Below are 21,625 nucleotides of genomic sequence, written 5' to 3' on the forward strand. Positions count from 1 at the left end.
ATGGAAGTGGAAGGAGACATAATAGATGAGGTTCAAAGAAAACAGTTGGTCTGGTTCGGCCATATAAATCGGATGGAGGAGGGTCGGCTCCCACGGCAGGTTATGAACTGGGTTCCACCTTGGAGGAAAAAGAGAGGACGACCCAGGCGCAGTTGGCGGATGGGGATTCAGGAGGCAATGGCGACAAGAGGCCTTGAGATCGGCGACTGTGCCGATAGACAGCTTTGGAAGCTGGGAGCGGAGAGACGGCGCGAGCTGTAGAGATCCGCAACAAGTAACAAGTAAGTAAATGATTGCAACAATACTTATTAATAAAATAAAATTTAATTAGAGGTTTATTATAAAACTTAATAATGTATGATCAGCAGTGTCCGGTAAATATTTTTGTTTAACTATTTTGTCAAACAATATTTATAGGGATGCACTATGGATGCGATGCTCCCTGTTGTGGATTAACGTCCGCACTAGTGAGTACTACGACTATCCGCAGTTCTATCCTGATAATTAGACCAATTCGTAAATTACAAGGGAAAATGTGGTTCGGATTCCACTATAAACTGTAGGTCCCTTAGTTGCCATTAGCTGTATGGGCTATTAATTAACAGCTGTGTCTAAGGATCATGTCGGCCTTAGTCACTAACAAGACTACAAGATCGCGCCACTCATCCTTCACTCATATTTGGGTTAAAATACGCACATAGTGGCGACCCCATCTTAAATAATTGATAATTTGATAATTGATAATTGATAATCGATAATTGATAATTGATAATTTTTGGACTCTGGCTAAATAATCCATTAATAATTACCTTTTAGCATAGTTACAGATGGAAATCAATCAGTTTGGACCCTACCATGCTGTACAGTTTCATTACGCTGTACACAACGATTTGGGCAGTGATTTGATGCAAAGTTGACTGGTGAGCTCATGAAACGTTGTACCAACACTGCATTATTTGTTATTACCGTAATTATATCTATTTGAGGGTAAAAAAGTTAGTCGATGTTCTAAGCATGAAACTTCAAGGTCAAATTAATAATGTTGTGAGTTTATTAGACCAAATAGGGGTTTAATGTATTCATGAAAATAATATCATCAATTCTATAATACATTTATGGACGCAGCTTTGATATGGAAACGGTGTATAGTAGAAATCCCCCGCATTGAGCCCCGCGTTCTGATTGGTCGAGAGCTCGATGACGTCACAAAGATGGCGGAAGGAGTAGGGCAAAAAGTGTTTGGCGGGAGCTGGGATGGAACCTGGTCCGACGGCATGAGAAGCCGAAACGCTAACCACTGAGCCACGGCGCTCGATGTTAGACATTGTGTCGAGGTCGTATACGAGGGCCGGCTTCGAGGGCCGGCATCGGGGGTCGGTATCGTGGATGTTTTTTTTTTCTTTGGCACGAGATGATCGTGGTTCTGCTTTTCTCCACCAGAGTGTGCTGATATCGTCTGTTTTGGGAAAAAAGGTGGTTCCGTCCTTCTCCACCAGAGTGTGTTGATACCTAGGTCGACTGGTCTCTAAACCTATTGATGTATTTTTGTTTGTTTATGGTTATATTAAATTGATTGTGGTTCTGCGTTTCTCCACTAGAGTGTGCTGATATTGTCTGTTGTCCACTAGAGTGTGTTAATACTATGGTTCTGTTTTTCTCCACTAGGTTTAACTGAATTATATGAAATGTCACTCTTATAGTTGTACAAGCTTGGTTGTTTCATAGTTGTATCCTCATTTATGTTAATAATAATATGTTTGGTACTTTGAACTATTTGAGATGTTACTGTTGTCACGATGATACCACATCAATTATTTCATGTTGATTAACGAGTGCTAATTACCATCTTGTATGGATGGAATATTCTTTGTTACTTTTAATTTTTGCATTCTTTGAAAAACTGAAATAACATGATTCTTATAGTATGGTAAAATGTCAAAAAGGAGAGTGAAAGTAAAAATATGGTTGAATAAAAAATGATGTGTTTATTATACTAAAAGATGTTTACACATGTTACATAACATTTATGAAATAGTGTTAATAAATGATTATTAAGATTTATATATAAAATCATTAATACTTAACAAAAGTTATTTTTACATATATAACAAGAATAAGAATATATTTATTTCCCTTAAAATCAGTTAAACAAGTCTATGATATAATAAACTAAGAGTACTTGAATACTAAGATATACATATATACAATTAAAAATAATATTAACATACAGGAATGCATTTGAGGTAAAATATAATAAACAGTATAAAATGATATAAAATTACATTTTCATCCATTTGTGAGCTATGTATCAATTTTTAAATCTATAGTTTATCGGTAAGCATAAAATCGATTGCAAACTGTTTACTGAGCAAAGTGAAAAGACTTTTTTTTAAATAAATATTATATTTCGCCTCAAAAGCGTTCCTACATGTTGGACATGTTCCAAGAAATAGCAAACAGGGTCCACAAAATATATGCCCACACGGTATCAGTACCACTGATGGAGTAGACTCCATACATATCGGACACTCAAGATGTTGTTCTCGGGCTGGCCCTGGGTCCATCGATGGTCTTGTGTGGTCATAGACGTTGTAGTCGTCATTCCTGTGTTCAGCCGCATACGATCGCATCAACCTGTTGTCTGCTGCCAAGGCTGTCGTCAGGGAATGATAAATTCCTCTGAAGACAGTAGCAGCTAACAATTGCTGTTGGATCGCACTCGTCCGAGCCACAAAGTAGCTGACGAAAACAAGTAGATCTCGAAGCTTCTGTATCCACTGTCTCACTACATTGGATGCTCTTGGATCTGTCCAGTCACATCGCCACTCCTCCCTTAGTTATGCATTGGTGTTCTGTAAAATAAAGCAGAGAGTCTTAGAGTTTGGAATTAAAAAATGTTTGGTATACAGACAATATGTTAGGAACTGTTTGGAATTTGAGTTTAACAACAGGTTAGTCGTGCTAAATATATAAAACATGCATGTTTTATGTAAAATGCATACCGTCACAATGTTGTCCACCCTGTCCAAGATGCGTTTGGAGACTAGTAGCTGGTTTGGTGATATGTAACCTCCAGAATGTTGGAGCATACCACAGCAGTACCCACACAACCCCCAGAAGCTTCTTGGGTCTGTAGAAGCTGTTCTCTGGGGCTGATTTGCTGCATTGCTAGTGGTAGCAATATTGACATTCTGGTTCTGTAAAAAATTAAAGACGATTAGTATTTACTATTTAAAACAAATGATTGATAACTTGTCTGTACCTATAGTCATTTACTATTTAAAACGATTTGTTCATAACTTGTCTGTACCTATAGTCTTCTAGAAACTTACACGGTGATTGGTTATGTCTTGTAGGGGTGTGGGTCGGTTCCGTTGTGGTGGTGGGAAGGCAAAAACGTCCTCGTCGTCCTCCTCCTCTTCTATAGGTCTTGAGGTTGGTTGTTCCGAACTGCGACGCAGGATGTTGGGCCGTCGAGAGCTGGTAGGGGTAGGAGGAGCATTGGTTGACTGGGCCTGATTGGATGGTGTCCTCCTGACCGACAACCAGCCTGATGAAGAAGAAGAAGCTTGATTTTCTGCCAGGATCCTCTGCATCCAGGCAGGGAGAACTCGTCGGTTCTCGTCAACCGGTTCGCTAGCTTGGGAGGTCGATGGAGTCGGGGCAGGGTTTGCAGTTTGCTGCCTGGCTCTTGAGGGTAGCCGAAGACCCATAAAACTCCTGCGGAACCGAGCTCTCAGGTGGTCAGGGAGATTCTCGATGGCTGTAATAAAGTCCTCCATCGCAGCATCGCAGGCCTGGGGGTTACCCTGAAAATTATAATAGTGCTCTTGAAAATACCTATACATGAATCTCTTTGAAGTGTTAAAAATCCTAGTTGTGACTCAACCCAAATTCATACATTATGTTTAAAGAAGGAGAAATATTGAATAATTATTATCATAGTAAATATCATTTTTGTAAAAATATAACTATTGCTAGTCCATTGAAGCAATATCTTGATAAACCATAGTTAAATATTTTTTGAATAAATACATACTCATTATTTGGATAAATATAGTCAGTTTGATAATATAAATCAATACTCTATGTAAAATAAATTGCATTATTATTATTAAATACATACGCTCGAGGCTGGACCTCGAAAGTGAGGCATGAGCCTATCTAGGCTTTGACGAACTCTCGTCCAAGCCTGATGATACTCGACATCTATTGAGTCTAGCGTCTCAGTCAACAACAGAGTTCGGCGTGCCTTAATTAGCATCTGCTGTGTAACATCCCTTTCCTCCCTTTCTATGTCAGTTGTATCATCTTCTTCGCTGGAGATCTCCTCGACCATGTCAAGGTTCTCTTCTGGTGCGAAGAGATCCCTGTCGTCTGAGGACTGCTGAGGAGCAGGAGGCTACATAAAAATAGTCAAAAATAATGTTTGTAATATAGATCTGATTTAAAAAGAATTTCTTTATAAAATTTAACTTATGTTTTTTGATAGCTTTTAGATTTTTAGTAAAGAGTAAACCCATTTATATGTGAACGTACTAGTGATTATGTTATAATAAAAATAAAAAAAAAAAATAAAAAAAAAACAGGTTATGGTTAATGGAGAATCTTTAATAGTGAATAGTGTATATTTATAACATTGTTAATAACTTGTTGCAAAGGTTAATTTATAAGCGTATTAGGAGAATTATTAAACAGGTAGTTTTTAAAATATTGTAAAATCACATACCTGATTCGGGGGTCGGATAGCGACACAGCAGGTCACTATGAAGAGCATGTAGAAGAGCACAGCTGTAGAAGTTAGCTTGGTCATGTTGAAGCGACTGAGGCTTGCAACGATTGCGGGCGTATTAAATAGCGCTGGCTTCTTAACGTCAAGGCTCTACAAGGTCAGGCGTGTCCCGCCATTCTGAGACAAGGCATAGTTATTATGTAAGGGGCCTCACTTATAGAGATAGCTAGCAAAAGACAAAACGCTATCTCCTATTTATATTTTTGACCCAAGTTTCCACACCACCCATGAGGTAGGGTCATGGCGCGTTCTTTTTTTGTTTACCCAGAGGCTTCCCCTGGAGGCCTAACCCTCTGGAGTCAAGAGGGACTAACATATGCTTTGACCAACCCTAGTTACATTAATATTACCACAACCCCCAGAGTTAAATTACATTAAGTAGTTTTCAGTTGTAAAAATGCTGTGTAAATGTTTGTTCATACTCACACACACCCATACTAGAGTTGTCACAAAGAAAACACATTTCACGGTTTTACAGGGGCTTATTCCCAACTTTGTTTCCTGTCAAAGTTAACCTAAAACGGATGACTTCACCTTTTTTTTTTTTTTTTTTTGTAACACATTAAACCAGGGGGAACATATCACGTTTTATGCTTTTTACGGCAACCCTGTGAGTAATAGTGTTGGTTTGGTCTGAGGAAATCATATTACGTTTTATGCTTTTTAAGGCAACCTCTCCGTATAGGATTTTACAACTGTTGACAGGATGACAGACTCTTTAGTTTTTAAAACTCACACACACACACACACAACTCACACAGCAATTTTACATCTGAAAAGTATATTTACATCAATAGAAATCATATTTACAATAGAGCTAATCTAACTTTTTTTTACTTTTTATTTTTCTTAGTAATAACGAGAACGTATTCATCGTTGTTTCCATGAACCTTTTTCAATTCAGAAATGAAACTAACGTGATCACAAAGAAATTTCCCACTTACTACCTGGTACAAAGCAATGTTAGTCCAATCGACTTTATCTGCAAAATCATGAATATATGATTCGGATAGGGTTTGATTTTCACTGATAATGGACCAACATTCGGCAGAGAAATACGATGCAAACTCTCTGAGAATTTTCTCATCGATTTGGCATCTTTTTAAAAGTATGTGCCAGTTAATTCTGTGAAAATACATTCTAAGCAATTCAATATCAAAATTATAATGAGTTGACAGTAAATCCCAGTTGAGAAATCCGGCAAATCTCATTATAATTTTATCATTTAAAACACCTACCGGCTCTTTTGGTTCGGAGGAGAGAATATCCCAAGCGTTTGTGTCCATCTTGTTTGGTGGCTGATGAAATAATGAATTTAGTTTTCGAATTTTAATTTGTAAAATGTTTTGGCACTGCGCAGAGCACATTTACCCCCACCATTGTGCTGAGGTAAAAGACAAATCATCTGTAAGTTTGAAGAAGAAGAATTCGTATACGATTCTTCGATAGCTTCAACATTGACATGAAACTCTTTAAGAAACTTGACTTTTTCGCTACCTTTGGTGTAAAGTGTAGCAAATGGTTTACAAAGAGTTCGGATTAACTCTTCATCGTATGGTATACCTTGAGTATCCCATTTTATGAAGTGAAAATGCCTCGTTAACCACCTGGCTGATCGCAACATTTTATTATTTAAAAATGATTCGTTAAAAGGAGCATCAAAAACTAAATGTGTGTGAAAATGTTTACTCACTATAGCAAACTCTTTGATTATAAAACGATTTTGATTATCTTTGAACCCGTGAAATTCAACTATTGCTGACAGTCCCTTAGTTTTATTATCGTCCTCGCCCTTCTCCTGCTTTTGTTGCTGCTGCTGCTGCTGCTGCTGCTCTACTGATCCCATATTAACCATTTCTTGAAAAACAAAACTTCGTCAACTAATTTATTTACAAAATGTGTAGGCAAACCCGCGGGTGGAATAGCGTCGTCCTCCTCCTGTGAGATCAAAACGCGGTCTATGAACATTCGAATCAGTTCTTCGTTGGTAAATAGCTCGACAAGGTATTTTTTGATTTCGTGGAGACTGCGCACGAACTGATCCCACTCATCACGGTTTAAGAGAATCACTCGTTCTTTGTCGTGAATGGACACATAGAGATTACCAAACACCTTTCTTACTTTCAATGTGTATCCCCCTTCATTAGTCGTGACACTGTAACCTTTTTTAGTTTCATCAGTCAAAGAGGATGTTATTTCATCAAAATGAACGGCTAAATCGTTAAAAGCACTATAGGGCCAAAAGATGTAGCTTTTCCCGGTTTTAAATAATACTCCTACAGTACGCATTAAACTTTCAAAATATCCGACTACTATGAATTTAGAACAGTCCTTGTCCAAATAGAAAATACTTTTTAAAAATATCTCTCTTATAGTGCTACGAGGAAGGGGCACCTTTGTGTTCTTCCTTCTGGGTTTTTTCGCGGTCATTACCTCGATCTGACCCGTGGTCTCCTCCACCTCCTCCTGCTCCGCCGGCTGTTGTGTTGAAAGAATAGTTGCTTTCTCGAACTCCATGGCTCACAGACTGATCCTCGAATGAATTTATTTTTACAATTATACAATTCCTACATATGTACCCCCACCCCTATTGTCTATTCGTTGTGATCATCATCATCATCATCATATTCACAATCATCGTCATCATCTTCATCATCTATTGCAGACATAGACCCGTCACTATCGGTAAACTGCAAAGACTCGGTATCCGAACAACTATCACTTTTGTACCAATCATTTTCCGATCCCCTGTTGATATTTTGACTAAAAATAGAGTACCGATTTACCAAATGGTACTTTAAACACCCGTACTTGTAAACGTTGAGTGGTGACTTTTTACTAGTATCCGTGTACATCACACGCTTCGGGTTATATGGTATTTCAGCTGTATAACTACTGTAAAATCTCAAACCGATTCCTTTATATTCAAACATTTCATTTACAATATTTTCCAACTCCTTTTCAGTGTACTCTTGTTTTAGTTGAGAGCGTGTAATGAATTCGATTGTTAAAAAATGAACATCTGACAAGTCGATAAAGTTTACAGGTTCTCTTCCGTTAATTTTATGTTTTTTTATCAAAACCATGTCCTCGTCAAAAAGATTTAGATTTATAAACGCGAGCTTGTCATGTTTTTCAATATTTTCACTTACCTCTGGATTTCCTTCCTGCGCGATCTTTTGGTCTTCAACACTCTTTGGCGTCTCCATGGCGACTGAATCGAAACAACACGTCTTTTTCACTTTGATTCACCATCGAGTGTATTTCGTCGAGTATTTGCAAAGCGCGACAGCGGTACATACCCGCTAAGCAGCATTTACAAGTATCTACTACATCAATTCCGGTTTCGTTTGTTTGTACACTTTCAACGCATTCTTTGTAATGTGAAAACTCGTCAGGCCCGGCGGTGTCCACTCTTTCTGTTAGATTGTGACGAGCAATATGATCGTCGAGACGATTTAAAAATTTCAACACTTTAAGTCTCTTTCTTAAAAGTTCCTCGTTCTCGACCGTCATAAATGCCGGATGGTTTTCTATATCTCGTTTGGCGTCCATGTCTCTGATGTAATTTTGCAAAATTATCCCGTCAAGATCAGAGGTCTGCGAGCGATTAATATTTTCAGCTTAGTTTCCTCAATTACAAGGCGACAGCACAAGGTGATCACGTGTCTGTGTGGCGCGCCTAGACCTTGGCCGGCCCTCGAACCCGGACCTCGGCCCTCGACCTCGGCCTTCGACCCCGGACCCGGATAACCAGTTGGCCTTGGGCGGCGTCTCAGACGGAGATCTTTCGCACGTCGCCGGTTAGTGGTGTGTAAGTGTAATGGCAATCGTGAATGATGAGGCAATATCCCCAAGTGTTGGCGGGAAACTTTTTGTTAGTTTGAATGTCCAACTTCACTTCGACAGGGCCTGTCTTCATTGAATCGTTTTGTTTCGAACAATCGATTATGTAAATGGGACATTTTGTTGTATAATCTGTAAAGTTTAATATCGGTGAGCCTACTCTACCGTAATAAGAACTTTGAAAATTTGCGTAAGCGTCGTAAAACAACGCCGTATTTGAGAGTAGAGCGTCATAAGGGTAGTATATCGAATTTAGGTACACTTTTATATCTTTTACGTCACAAGAATCGAATTGTGACATATCCTTGGTGATGTCGTTTTTCCTACCTGTTTGAAAGCCGACAATTATGTACCTCGGTTTTTCCAACTGGTTGGTCGTACGGATAGGCCAGGAAAAGGAATCACTGGTCGTAGGTAAATTCGCATACTCATGCATTTCCCACTGTCTGAACGGTATGTGAATGTGTGGGTCTTTCTCGATGTACTTATAAAGTCTGAGTTTTGCCGAATCGTTTACCATCACATGAGGCACACGCCAGTATATCTTTACGATTTCCAATTTTAAAGTACCAGCTTCAGACGTACTAACGGCGTTCAGGTCGGTCGAGGACCTCAATAAAATAAGTTCTTGTTTACTATTGACGATTACCTTTCTATAATCCTCTGCGAATCCTAAAAGAAGTCTAAGCGGTATGGAGTATATAAAGTCTTTAACATTCACTGTCTCACCAGGCCCGAACCAACAGGCGTTCTGTAACACGTTTTTTTCTTCTTCCCGGATGGAAACCAAATTTTTCAAAGTCGTCGTGATTCCCACATTTCTAGTCCTATCGATTTCTTTACCACAGATCTCATAACGAACCTCGTCAAACAAAAATGCGATACCGTTGTTTACTAAATTAACATCTAATGCTGTCGCTCCTGTTGTTTTAGTTGCCTCTACTTTACCGTGAATGACAACGTAACTATCAAACGGCAAGGTAAGAATATCCTGTTGTAAGATCGGTATTCTGACTTCGTCGTTGTTTCTATAGCTACACGAGACGTATGGTTGATGATTATGATACTCCATACTAGTGACAGAGTCATCGTACATAGCAGCGTTTTCTATCGCTAGCATTGCCATTTTTTACTACTTTAAAACCGAGAGAACGTAGAAAACGTATATTTTTACAACTTAACTGGTCAGTCTTTCTTGATGAACTGACTTTTTGTGTAGTAGTTATTTCTCTAAATAGTATTCCCATCTCTACGTCTGAGATGGAGTCTAACACATATAGGCTCTCCACGAAAATTAACCAAATTACCGTCCTGGTCTCTTAAAGATACAGACAAGTTGTTTATCGTTTGAGCGATGACAGGCAAGTAAATCACATTCTTTGGAATCTCAATTATTTTATACCCCGGAGGTTCTGCAGGATAAAACTGGTGTATGACATGGCCTTCTATACCGTTTAAAAACGAGCCTCGACTGATATTACACTCAACACGTATGGAATTCACTTTAATTATATTAATTGGCAGGTCTGATGTGTGAAGTGTTGCGGCTTCGTATACACCTGGCTTGAAACCTAACACCTGTGCCAAACTGTCTTTTTCCGAAAAGTTAACTTTTTCACTACAACACAATTCTGCTTGTAGAGTGTTATTGTTTGCTTTTAATGAGAAGGTAATATTTTCACCTAATTTAGATTTTATATATTTTTCTATGTCCTCGATCTCATAGCTTCCCTCGGGAATAACGACCTTTTTGTTTTCACCATAGTAAAACTTGTCATTGATATTTGTTTCAATGTTGGGAATTGAGTTGTAAGTTGTTAAATCGACCAGACCAAGCTCCCAATCCCCGGTACTTACATCTATTGGATATGCTAGTTCATGTGACAAAACGCTAGATGTTCCCGTGAGACAAAACATTACTAGAAAGAAACCTTAAGCACAAGTGTCCGCAAATAACTGAATCGTAATTTTGTTCTCTTTTGTAATTATAGTAAATTGTGCAATTCCCAAAATACCTCAAGAGCTCTGGTGGTGGTTTCAAACTACCAAAACTGTCATAATAATACACTCTGTTGTCTAATTTTCTAAAACATACCCAATGAGTGCCACCACCGCTTCCAGAATCCAGGTTTACTATTACTGATTCATATTTTTTGGGGTTTGAAGGTAGCATATCTCTCATGTACACTCCTCTAAAGTTTGGTATTTTAAGTAATTTTGCATATTTCTCCAACTCGTAGTTTGTTAGTGGTTTCACCGGGATTTTGATGTTTTTTTTTCCTTGTAGTGCGTTGTTTCTTTTTCTTGCCCGATCCTTGAACCTTTCTGTACGGTCTCAAGTATAACCCTTTACCTTTACTACTCTTGCGTTTTGGGGCTCGTTTCTTCTTGCGTCCTCCGCCGAACTTTGTTTTGGCTTTCATGGCTGTTGTAACTGTCCAGGCAGCTGCTTTTTCCACTAAAGACGAATCTGGGGCCTTGAATCTCTGCCAAGCCCGCTTGATCCGCACGTCTCCTGTTCTCTGAATCCTTATATCTAGAGTAGGCTATGTCGTGCACCTTACAAGCCTGATCTAATTTATTTATTCCTGGGTCCCCTCTGGCCAACCTTTTGGCTAGTTTAGTTCCAGGTCCACAATATTGATATCCTCCCGGTATATGAAGTTCGATGGGTAATAAGTCGATAGCTTTATTAAGAACCGAAGAAACTATACCTCCTCCTTGAACGGTTGTTTGTTTACATCTGAATCTCTTAGTTTTGGATTCTGACATTTTAAGTTGTTCACTTTCTTTAAGTAGAAGGTCTATTCAGTTCCTCGTCGATGAAAAGATCGTAGCTATTGGGTGGGAGAGGATGGACTTCTTCTTCTGCTCCACTCTTTTTTGCTACTGAATGATCGGCAAACAAAACTTCCCAATTTATGAAATCTTTTTCACCTCCTATCGGTATTGTAGCAGACCTACCGGTTTCCTTTTTATTTATATAATTATACAGTAACACTCCGAATTTTCTCAAGTTTTTATCATGGTAGTCTTTATTACTAGCTATTAAGCCCTCACATTTTGCAAGTCTTTCTTTAAATAATCTCAGATCCTCACGAAGTATTTCTAAGCTAGCAGTTAATGCTGAATGTTCCTTTAAACAAATGTTTTCTACAAAACGTTTTGTTGCAGCATCTCTTGGATGTCTAGGAACGGCTAAGTTATTTATTTGTTTTTTACCAGCGTCAAAGTCAGAGTCCTCACCCTGTGTCAAACACATTCGTTTTAAAGTCTGTAGATTAATAGCATCTTTTCCCTCAAGAGCGTCATCTACATTTCTCATCCTTTTAGACCCCAAATTAAAACCTCCACTCTCCAGTGGGATCAGTCTTGAATCCACATATAATTTGGACACCGCATCAAGTGATTCTACAGCCTCCCCAATGTTAGTTAGGCGCTTGCTCTTTATATCGTAGTGCCCATCAGCTGTCATATCAAATCCATCGCCTTTAGGTCCTTTGACATTTTTTTCTGAGGACTTTGAGCTGCGTCCAAACTTGTCAATCGTCATTTTAACAATGCCTTGAATCTACTATTACCAAAACCCTTTATAAAGCCGGCCTCTTTCAACTCTTCCACAATACTAATAATTTCATTCGCATGCACTTTGTTTCCAGTTTCTGTGGACATAGCTATGTGTTCAAATCGCTCCACCAACTCGTTTGGATCGTCCCAATATAACACATCGTGGTGTTTTGTATTCTTCCACGCCATACCCTTACCACGACTGGGAAATAGTTTTTGGATAATTCTGATATATTTTTGCCCTCTACTTGATTTAATTTTACCGTTATGCCTGAAACCGTCTCTATGAGCATTTGTATCAAATAGTATACTTTTGTATTTATTTAAATCTTCATTCGTGTATGTATTACTATCTGGTAGTCTTTTGAAAAGTAATTCATAAATACCTTCAGATGCCCCATAGTTTATACCACCTATTTTTATATTTCCCTCACTATCAAAATCTAATTCTTTTCCACCTACCATCAACTTTTCACCATCTAAAAACTGAGGTCCATAAACGTAGTCTATGGTCTTTTTATTTCCACCAGCATCTCTTAGATACATATCCATATAATGCTGTGTAATGGGATTCTTAAAGTATGTCTCAATAAACTGAGTTGTTGACGCTTGTTGTTGAGGTGTGGACACTAGCGCTGACAAATCTTTACCTTTAGGTGTTGACATGGTGTCGGGGGAGAACCTTTCAGTCTCCTCCTCCTCGTCGTCATCAGTAGAATAATAATTTAACGATTGTCCTTTGTCATCGTCGTACACATGTTCCTCCTTAATAGTTGGTTGCTCCGTTTTTATATCGGTGACGTTTTGTGGTGTTTTTCTTAGCTCTTGTATGATCGGTTTGTATTGCTTTTCAAGTAATATATCACTTTCTTCAGCTCCTTCTTTGAACATCTTATACTTGTGTTTAATAGCTTTACGCAACTCAATAAGTTTGGCAGTAAGTTGTTTACTCTTAGGTTCCATAGTGAAAACTAAAAGTTTGAGTTTTACTTTGAGAATTTAAGGTAATTCCACCTGTCTAAAGAACATTGCACGCTTTTTGTGTTTTCGTATGAAATGTATTACATCTATTAAGGAGATCCCATAACTAAAGTCCAGTCCGTTATAATAATTCTGTACTCTAGAATCAAAACGTGGTATCACATACGGTCGTATAAGACTTTTAAATATAAATGTCCTTTTCCAATCATCTCTCCACTGAGGGATTTCTGATACTATGTACACATCTTTTTCTACTGCTGTCGTCATGAACCTCTTGAGCGTATCAATTGGTCTGTGTTTGTTAATGTTCTGTAATAAAAATGAGTTCAAGAGCCAAAACTCGCATGGATTTGCCCCTGTAAACCTTTTCCACTGTTCGAGTAATTTTGAATTTGTTACAGAATACACACAATTATTCAAACTGATTCCGAATTTTTCACAATTTAAGGCAACTGTAGGTAAAGCTTCTCTTAAGAAATCTACAGTATACAACCCTTGACAGAGATTATTAACACCACTGAATGGTTTACCCCTAGGTTGAGGAGGAATGCCGTCTGGGACAACATCATAGGCAACATTATAACTTATATTTATATAACACTTTAAAGACATAGCGGTTTGATAAATCTTTAAAGGTGACCTTATCGGTATTGTTCTTTCTGTCAAAACTATACATCTACTAGCATTCGGTATCAAACATCCATATTCTAACATTCTAAACACGACTTGTGAAAAATTAACGCTTCCATGTAGATCTCGCAGGGGTAGGGTCGGTCCAAATATATCAGGAAAAGGTCTGAACCTAGAAATGAGGTTTTGCGGGTTTCTTACCGTACAGTTGTTCATATCTTCATGATACATCACTAGTTCCAATGGAACATTCTTCTTTTGACAACGGTATACAAAGTTTAACCAAGCATCCCTATTATAAGTCCTCTCACTTGCTGAGATCATAAGAAGTATTACAGGTGGTATAATTGTTGAGCTTTTAGGTCTTTTATGTCTCCAACATCTCTTGTTAAACTGAAAACCATGTGGAGGGCTTCTACTACAATAGTTGCCACAAAATTTACCTTTATCTTTGTAATAAAATGTACATAAATTTGATTTAACATTATGAAGCTTTACATCGAAACCCTTTATATCATTGTAAGTATAAATGCGCACCATTAGAAAGCCGTTATAAAACTACTAAGACCAATCCTGTATCGTCCATTATATTGATCCTGACTTTTGTCAATGACTAAAAACCCATATTTGTCTTCCCATGCCTTTGCACACAGCTCTTTGAATTTTTCAAAAGACATGTCAGTAGTCACATGATCACCATACACATGTCTCAAATTCATTTCATCTTGTTTAAACAGTATGAGAAAATTACAATTGTCTCTAATGAGCTGTTTTGGTATAGCACTGTATGTTTGTCCTAAATAAAATGTATCAATGTCATTATGCCTACCCATGGTAAAGTAGCTACGAATGTTATTATGTTTTTCACAAGATATATCATCAAATATCATGATAGAATCCGGCTCAGCCTCATTCGGGGGAATGACTAAACTGTTATCGTCGTAAGCAAAATAACCAATTTCCTTAGGCATAGCTTTCTTTAAAAACTCATATTTTGGTTGATATAGAGATTTTGAAAAAACATAAATGTTTTTAAACCTAACACCGTTTTTATCAAAAATTAAATTAAATAGAATATTTGTTTTCCCTGAAGAGCTAGGTCCACAAATTATACAACGAATAGAGTTTGGTAATAAATCCCCATGTTTGTTCCTCTTTACACATCCTGTACCGATAAACTGGTCAAAGTTCTGCACGGTTAAATGAACATTCTGTTTCTTAAGCCGCATACTGACTGATTACTCAAATGTGCTGACAGTATGATAAATACTTGATAAGGATTTGCTATTTCTTAAAATAACAACAGATCACAGTCGCAGGTCATCAGAATGAACCCAACTATCACTATTTTTATCGTGCCCTGCCCAACGAACTAAGAGCTTATTACCCTTTCGTTTCAAAATCTTTTCCACTAAATATACATCTCCAGTCTTGGACTTACTAATTTCCTCTGTATAAAACCCACCTTTTAATATTTCTCCTTTATGATCTTGCAGAATATAAGTGATTGGTCTAGTTGGTTTGACAGCATGTATTCTAAATATCTCGTTTGTCCAATTTGGCAAATATCCTTTTTTAAACATTCTTTTCGCCTTACTAATTCTAACACTGTCCCCTACTTTAAATTTGTATACCTTTTTTGGATTTGCTGCTTCATTTATTCTGTTTAATATTTGTTTTTCATGTTTTTTCTTCACTTCTTTTGGCTTCATACCAATGGTCCGATGTTTTGTATTATTATAGGAACTAGTAATATGATCTAATATGCTTACCCATTCATAACTTCCTCTTGCTGTAAATTACTTGTACATTTTTGACTTTAAAGTTCGATTTAACCTTTCAACAATACTAGCTTTTAATTCAGAGTATGTATGATAATGATTAATTTTATACATATTCATAAGTTTATTTACATGTTTATTAAACCACTCTGTACCTTGGTCTGTTTGAAAGTTTTTCATTTTATTTTTAGCTAAAATTGGTTCTAAAGCTTTAGCCACCTCTATACCAGATTTACTTTTTAGTGGTATTGCAAAAGCAAACTTGGAAAAACAATTGATCATAGTCATTATATACTTATAGCCTTTGTTAATTTTAGAATATGGTTGCATTTCCACTAAATCTGCTTGATATAAATCGTTGAGGCCCTTAAGAGTAACTTTACGTCTGAGGTAATTTTTTCTAGCAGGCCTATGTAGTTCATCAGCAATTGCCAGTCTAGCTTCCATTGTGGAAATGACCATATTATTCTGTATTACATAATTTATGTATCATATCTAATTCAGTGATTCTCATAATGTAGATAAAACTCATACTTGCAAGAAATAATATTAGTATAAAAATCTTTTCTATTGAATCATTAATATTACAGAATATCATTTTAAAACACTTAACACTGTCCTAACATGTAATTACACTCACCAAAATCTCTAAAGATACTAAATAATAATTTTGTTTACCTATATTTGACTACAATAACTATTTTTACATTACATTGTCCACTTGCATCTTAAAACATGACCGTTGAAAATGAATGATAAATTTGTGTGTTCTCATGCCCTGCTTATGGAGTCTTACATTGTTTTTTGTATCCATATGGTAAAGTGTCATGATCACCATCGTGTTTTCTCTTAGGACCTGTTATTTTGAAATCCTTTTTCTCCACAATTGTTACCACATCTCTACTCTCTGTTCTTCTAATTCTACTTTCTATAATTGGTACTGATTCACTGGTTTCACTTAAAATCATAGCTTTTAGGGATGAAAAGTTCAATTTTCTACTAGCAGACAAATTTAGGGTGATACCTTTGATTTTGCAAACTTCTCTATACTCATTTGTTACTGGGGAATAAACAACATATCCATAGGTTTTGGGACCACCAGAACAAAACTCCACAATAAATGAGCCTGGTCCATAATCTTTAGCTAACTCATCAGTCATGTCCCCTAGGTAGTCTCCAACAGGTATTTTATATAATCCTGGTCTATAGACGTAGATAACCGAGTCTGTATCATAATAGCACACTTGGTTTCCTAGTTTCTCAAGGTGTTCATATAGTTTTAGTCTGGCTTGACTTGTAGTGAAAGCTGCTAAAACCACATTGACAGTTCTTAAGCATTCGCCAACTTCTTCTAAATGCTGCCAATTTACAACGACAACTTCTTCATTGATCTCTTTAATTCTGTTTACCTGGTCTACTGGACTAACTAGGAGGTTGAACAATTCCTTAGGATCCCTAGTCACTAACGTTTTGGTCTGGTTTTGCCTCTGTCCAAACTTGCCCCAAAATGAGTTGAGCATAAGTTTAGAAAGCGAGCGCATCCCTTCATTTTTCTCGATTTTGTCAGAATCTAATGAAATTCCTTCATGGTCAAAGTAGTCTTTTATGTATCGTTGTTTTTCCTCTTCTGTTTTACACCAGTCGGGATAACCTGAAGCTTCTTGCTTGGTTTTTAAAAACTTGTCGATGAATTCTGTAAATAAACCTCCATTTTCAAAAGTAGCCATTTCATATTGCCACAACTCATATCGCTCTAGAATTACGTAGCCTTTCTCTACAGCTTTTCTTATTTCCATCATAGTCCATGTTCCTACCAAAGCTCTCTCTTCCACTCCATGGTGACACTCTCCAGAAGATGACAAGTTCTCTCCACACACACGACACAAGACAAACATTAATTTATCATTCATTTTCACCGGTAATACAGGATGATAAAGATTTGTAGGGGGTAGAATTTTACATTTAAGAAGTCCTTCAGCTTCCATTCCTCTCTTTAGACATTCTTCATCACCAACAAATATCGTAGGATGTCCTACAGGAAACATACCGTATTTGCAGACCCAAGGATAGAGAGAACAAATGTCTACGTAGAATATCTGTTCTCCTTCTTCCTTCTTACACTTATAGTATGTCTTTGAGTTTCCGGTTCGGCCCCCATAAAAAGCATCCCTCGGGTTTAGTGGGATTGTGTTTAGAATCGGGATATTGTTAAGATATTGCAATTTATTTCTCTTCTTCAAATCATCAAATTCACACTCCCACATATCTATTACATCAAACTGCTGTCGTATCTTTCCTGTTCTTTCTATGGTTCTTTCGTACCGCAAGTGTAAACTGTCTGATAGATCATCTTGAAGAGGTTCTTCTCTTTTATATGGAAAACATTTCGGACATCCATGGAAATAGCAACCATAAAATTCATAAACTATTTCTCCATCAAACCCGTCAACCTTTCCAATGCCTGGAATTTTAAATTCTCGACTGTTGCCAGCATGTTGAATCCTCACATTTCTTTTGTCCTCTTCCAAGGCCAACCACTGTAGAGCCTTTGCAGATTGGTTATCGGCAAGACGATAACCACCTATAGGAATAATACCTATGGTGTCTGGCTTGAGGAAGTTTCTTCTAAATGCTAAGTTGCAAGCACTTGCTATAGTTACTGCTTCCAAAAATGGATCTACGTTACATTCTTTTAAAAACATCGTCCTAAATTTAATACAGGCTTGAGCCAGGATGTCCACGTCTGAAATGCAATATTCTAGGATTTCTTTTTGAAAATCAAAGGTGTAGTTATTTACAACCTGCTCATTATGCCATTCTATAAACTTTTCATGCCCTTTTGTAAACATAGAGTCTGGACAGTAATACTTTTTGTCAGGGATAGGTCCGACATAGTTTTGGTGGCTCAAAGTATTGAAAAGATGTGGGAAGTATCCCTTCTTTTTTCCAGGGCCAAGATCGAATGATTTTGGGAGGTTTGCTAATGCCATAGGAAAATAGTTAATAGAGTCAATGAATCTTACATTATCAACTTCCATTAGGATGATTTTTGTCCCTCTTGAAATCAATTTTGGACTGTGTTTTGTCTCATTGTACACATACTTTAACAGAAATTGAAAATCAAAGCCCTGCCCATTGTGCGCAATTACACAAACGGATTTGAATTTCTTTTTTGCCTCCATTACATAGTTCATGAACATTTCTACAGGATTCACATTGAACACTCTTTGACGGATCATACAGTTTTCACAGTGAATGTCATCATCATTTGATATACATTGCCAGCAATACTGTTGGCTAACACAAAGATTTACAACATGAAGTTTTTTCTCTGGATCATCTTGAATGTTTTCATCTTGACGAGTTTCAAAGTCAAAAAATATAAATAAAAAGCTCTTTGCATTAGGTCTACTTGAATCTACTCTCATATAACATTTGTGGTTTGGATCAGTATATTTTAAACATACTTTACAAAACTGTTCTCCACACACATGGATCTGTTTTCTACCCTTGGGTCTTACAATCCGGTTACATTCCCCACACTTCTTTACAGATGAACAAATGTTTTTTTGGTGAGCAATAAAACAGGTTTGATTTTTAAAATGACGGTTACAGTCAGGACAAGTAATACTATCATGTTCCAGTTTGCAGGGCGGTGAGGTTACCATACAGGCTGAACACAATGATGAACATCTATGTTCATTTTGCTTTTCATACCCAATATGACAAGCCTCACAATAGTATTTACAGGCAAATGCTGATGTTAAACTAGTTATAACATTAAAATGACCTTCATTAAAAAGAAGGTTGATTTTTAGTTTTGCATCAGCATTGTCACCACTAAAATAGGTCTCTCTACCTCTCGTATTGTAGTTATAAACAGTTATTTTGTATTTTTTTAGATGAGACTGTAACTTTTCTAACTCTCTAATGCCAGCTCCTTCTAAAGGTATTGAAACCCTAGCTTTTGCCAACAATTTTTCAGCTCGCAACGTCTGTCTTTTACCCTTATCCTGTTTGATTGCTTTGTAAAGAGGATCATTTTTAGCATGAGCCTTTCCAACTACCAAAGCTCGAGCTAAACACAGGTTATCTATGTTTTTAATTGTAACAATTCCAATTCTACTACGACACTCTTCTGAAAAATTGTTATAGAAACCTGATCTTTTATGACCCCTAGATCCTACAGGTAGACTAACTTTAGTACACTCCACTATAAATGTATCACTAGATGTAACAGACTCTTCATTACTTTGTATAATACCCCCAAATATAGTCCACAAAACATCATCATTCACCTCCTCTGATGGTCTAAAAGCAACGTATCCAGGTTCCTTATTCTTTAAATTCAAACTTTTCAAAGTAAATCCTAAATAATCATTCGCCCCTGTACATTCACGTTTCATTTCCTCTACCAACTGAGCAAAACCACTTTTGATCCAATCAAGTTCATTATAACCAGCCGGTGGTGTATTAAATTTAAAAATGGTTTTTCTTCCAGACATTCTAAATTTTCTAACATACGTATCATGGCTTCTAACGATATGAATAGGTTCCATAGTAAAAACTACAAATATGTACTCACCATCAAACAGCCACTCGTACACTCAAAGAGAAACTAGTGAACAGCTATTGACACAACATTTGAAACTCGCGCGCTATATAGTGTACGTCACACCCAGTTCTACCACGGGATTGGTCAACCGGAAAGCGCGCCAACTCCCCACTATATAAACGATCGTACCACCACAGTTCACAGTACACGTCTTACTTCGAAGCTACATCGTTCTACTGCTACAATCTCTTCAAGCACTTCCACGCAAATTTTACGTAAGTAATTTGAACACATTTTATTAATATTTCGATCTTTAACTTTAACTTCAATTTTGTCCTGTCCTTTATATTATTGATATATTATTATTAACTACGAGGTATTATAAGTACCTTTGAAATTATTTCACCTGTTTCTTTTATTCTTCTCTGAAATCGAACTCTATCTCTAGCCACCATCTCCCAAACTGATTTCCTTTCTTCATCAGGCAATAAGTAGACATTGGTAACAAGTGGATCAGCAAAACGTACACGTTTTTTATATATATTTTCTAACATATTGATTAGGTACCAAACAATTCTTAGTTTTATAACCTATACATTACAACTGCTACTACCGATAATTATCATGCTTACACCAAGACTGTCAAGAAAGAATTAACTCTTGCTCAGACGGTACTAACTTTTTATCTCTAAAACAAATGGTTAAATACAGAAATACATTAGTTTGCAAATTGTTACAGAATATGGATAAGATGCTCAGTGAATTGGCTGAATTGGAAAAGTATGAGGGACCTCCAAAATACAGCTGTAAGGAGCTCACTGCTAAAGAAGGATACCCTATAACATCTATGAAGAGAACGGACAGCAAATTTGGACCATCAGTCGTTGCTGAGATAACCTTACCTGATGGTGGAGGACCAGCAATAACATTTCTCCCTCAGCGTTTTGTGACCTATCTCTCAGACGAGCAGATTGAAAATTTTAATAAAGGGGGGTTTCGATTGAAATGTACAGGGATGTCTGGTAGAAGCATAAATTTACTATTTTTTAAATAAAAAGAAACATTATTTGTATATGTATGCTGTAGTTTCATTCCTTAAAACCCAGATATCTCTCAAGTTTGATAGATTACATATATATATATATAATAACAACAACAACAACTAATTATATTAGCAAAACTAGTGCAGTTAGTAACATATAGTGGTAAACAGATTAGATTACAGTAAAATATAAAAGATGGTATAGAACATTTTGTTATACATATTATTGCAAGTTTGTAATCAACATTGATTGTTTAACCTACGCTTATGAAATAATTAAGTTGGTATCACTATGATAATAACATATAAGTCAAGGCAAATAATATACCAGAAATATTATTAGTTTGCCTGAGGGTAGGACTATGAAACATCCAAGTTGGTACAACTATAACAATAACATATTGTATAATCTGAGATGGTCACAAAATACA

The 21,625-nt window shown here is 36.9% G+C and overlaps 2 protein-coding genes across 2 annotated transcripts; both read right to left on the reverse strand.

The window, feature by feature from the left end:
• Window positions 1-8,567: 8,567 nt before the first annotated feature.
• On the reverse strand, window positions 8,568-9,764 carry LOC128982604 (uncharacterized). Its single transcript, XM_054401563.1, has one exon. The coding sequence runs from the start codon at window positions 9,762-9,764 to the stop codon at window positions 8,568-8,570; it is 1,197 nt and encodes a 398-aa protein (XP_054257538.1).
• Window positions 9,765-16,379: 6,615 nt separating this feature from the next.
• LOC128982605 (uncharacterized) lies at window positions 16,380-18,299 on the reverse strand. The gene has a single exon (XM_054401564.1). It carries the CDS (start codon window positions 18,297-18,299, stop codon window positions 16,380-16,382), a length of 1,920 nt encoding a protein of 639 aa, XP_054257539.1.
• Between the last annotated feature and the right edge of the window lie 3,326 nt (window positions 18,300-21,625).

Source organism: Macrosteles quadrilineatus, unplaced genomic scaffold, assembly GCF_028750875.1.
Source record: "Macrosteles quadrilineatus isolate MER2022 unplaced genomic scaffold, UCM_ALF_1.0 Scaffold_738__1_contigs__length_34327, whole genome shotgun sequence".
Lineage (NCBI taxonomy): Eukaryota > Metazoa > Arthropoda > Insecta > Hemiptera > Cicadellidae > Macrosteles > Macrosteles quadrilineatus.

Coding starts and splice junctions, on each gene's coding strand:
- LOC128982605 (XM_054401564.1), bottom strand. CDS start 18,299: ATGTTTTTAAAAGAATGTAACGTAGATCCATTTTTGGAAGCAGTAACT.
- LOC128982604 (XM_054401563.1), bottom strand. CDS start 9,764: ATGGCAATGCTAGCGATAGAAAACGCTGCTATGTACGATGACTCTGTC.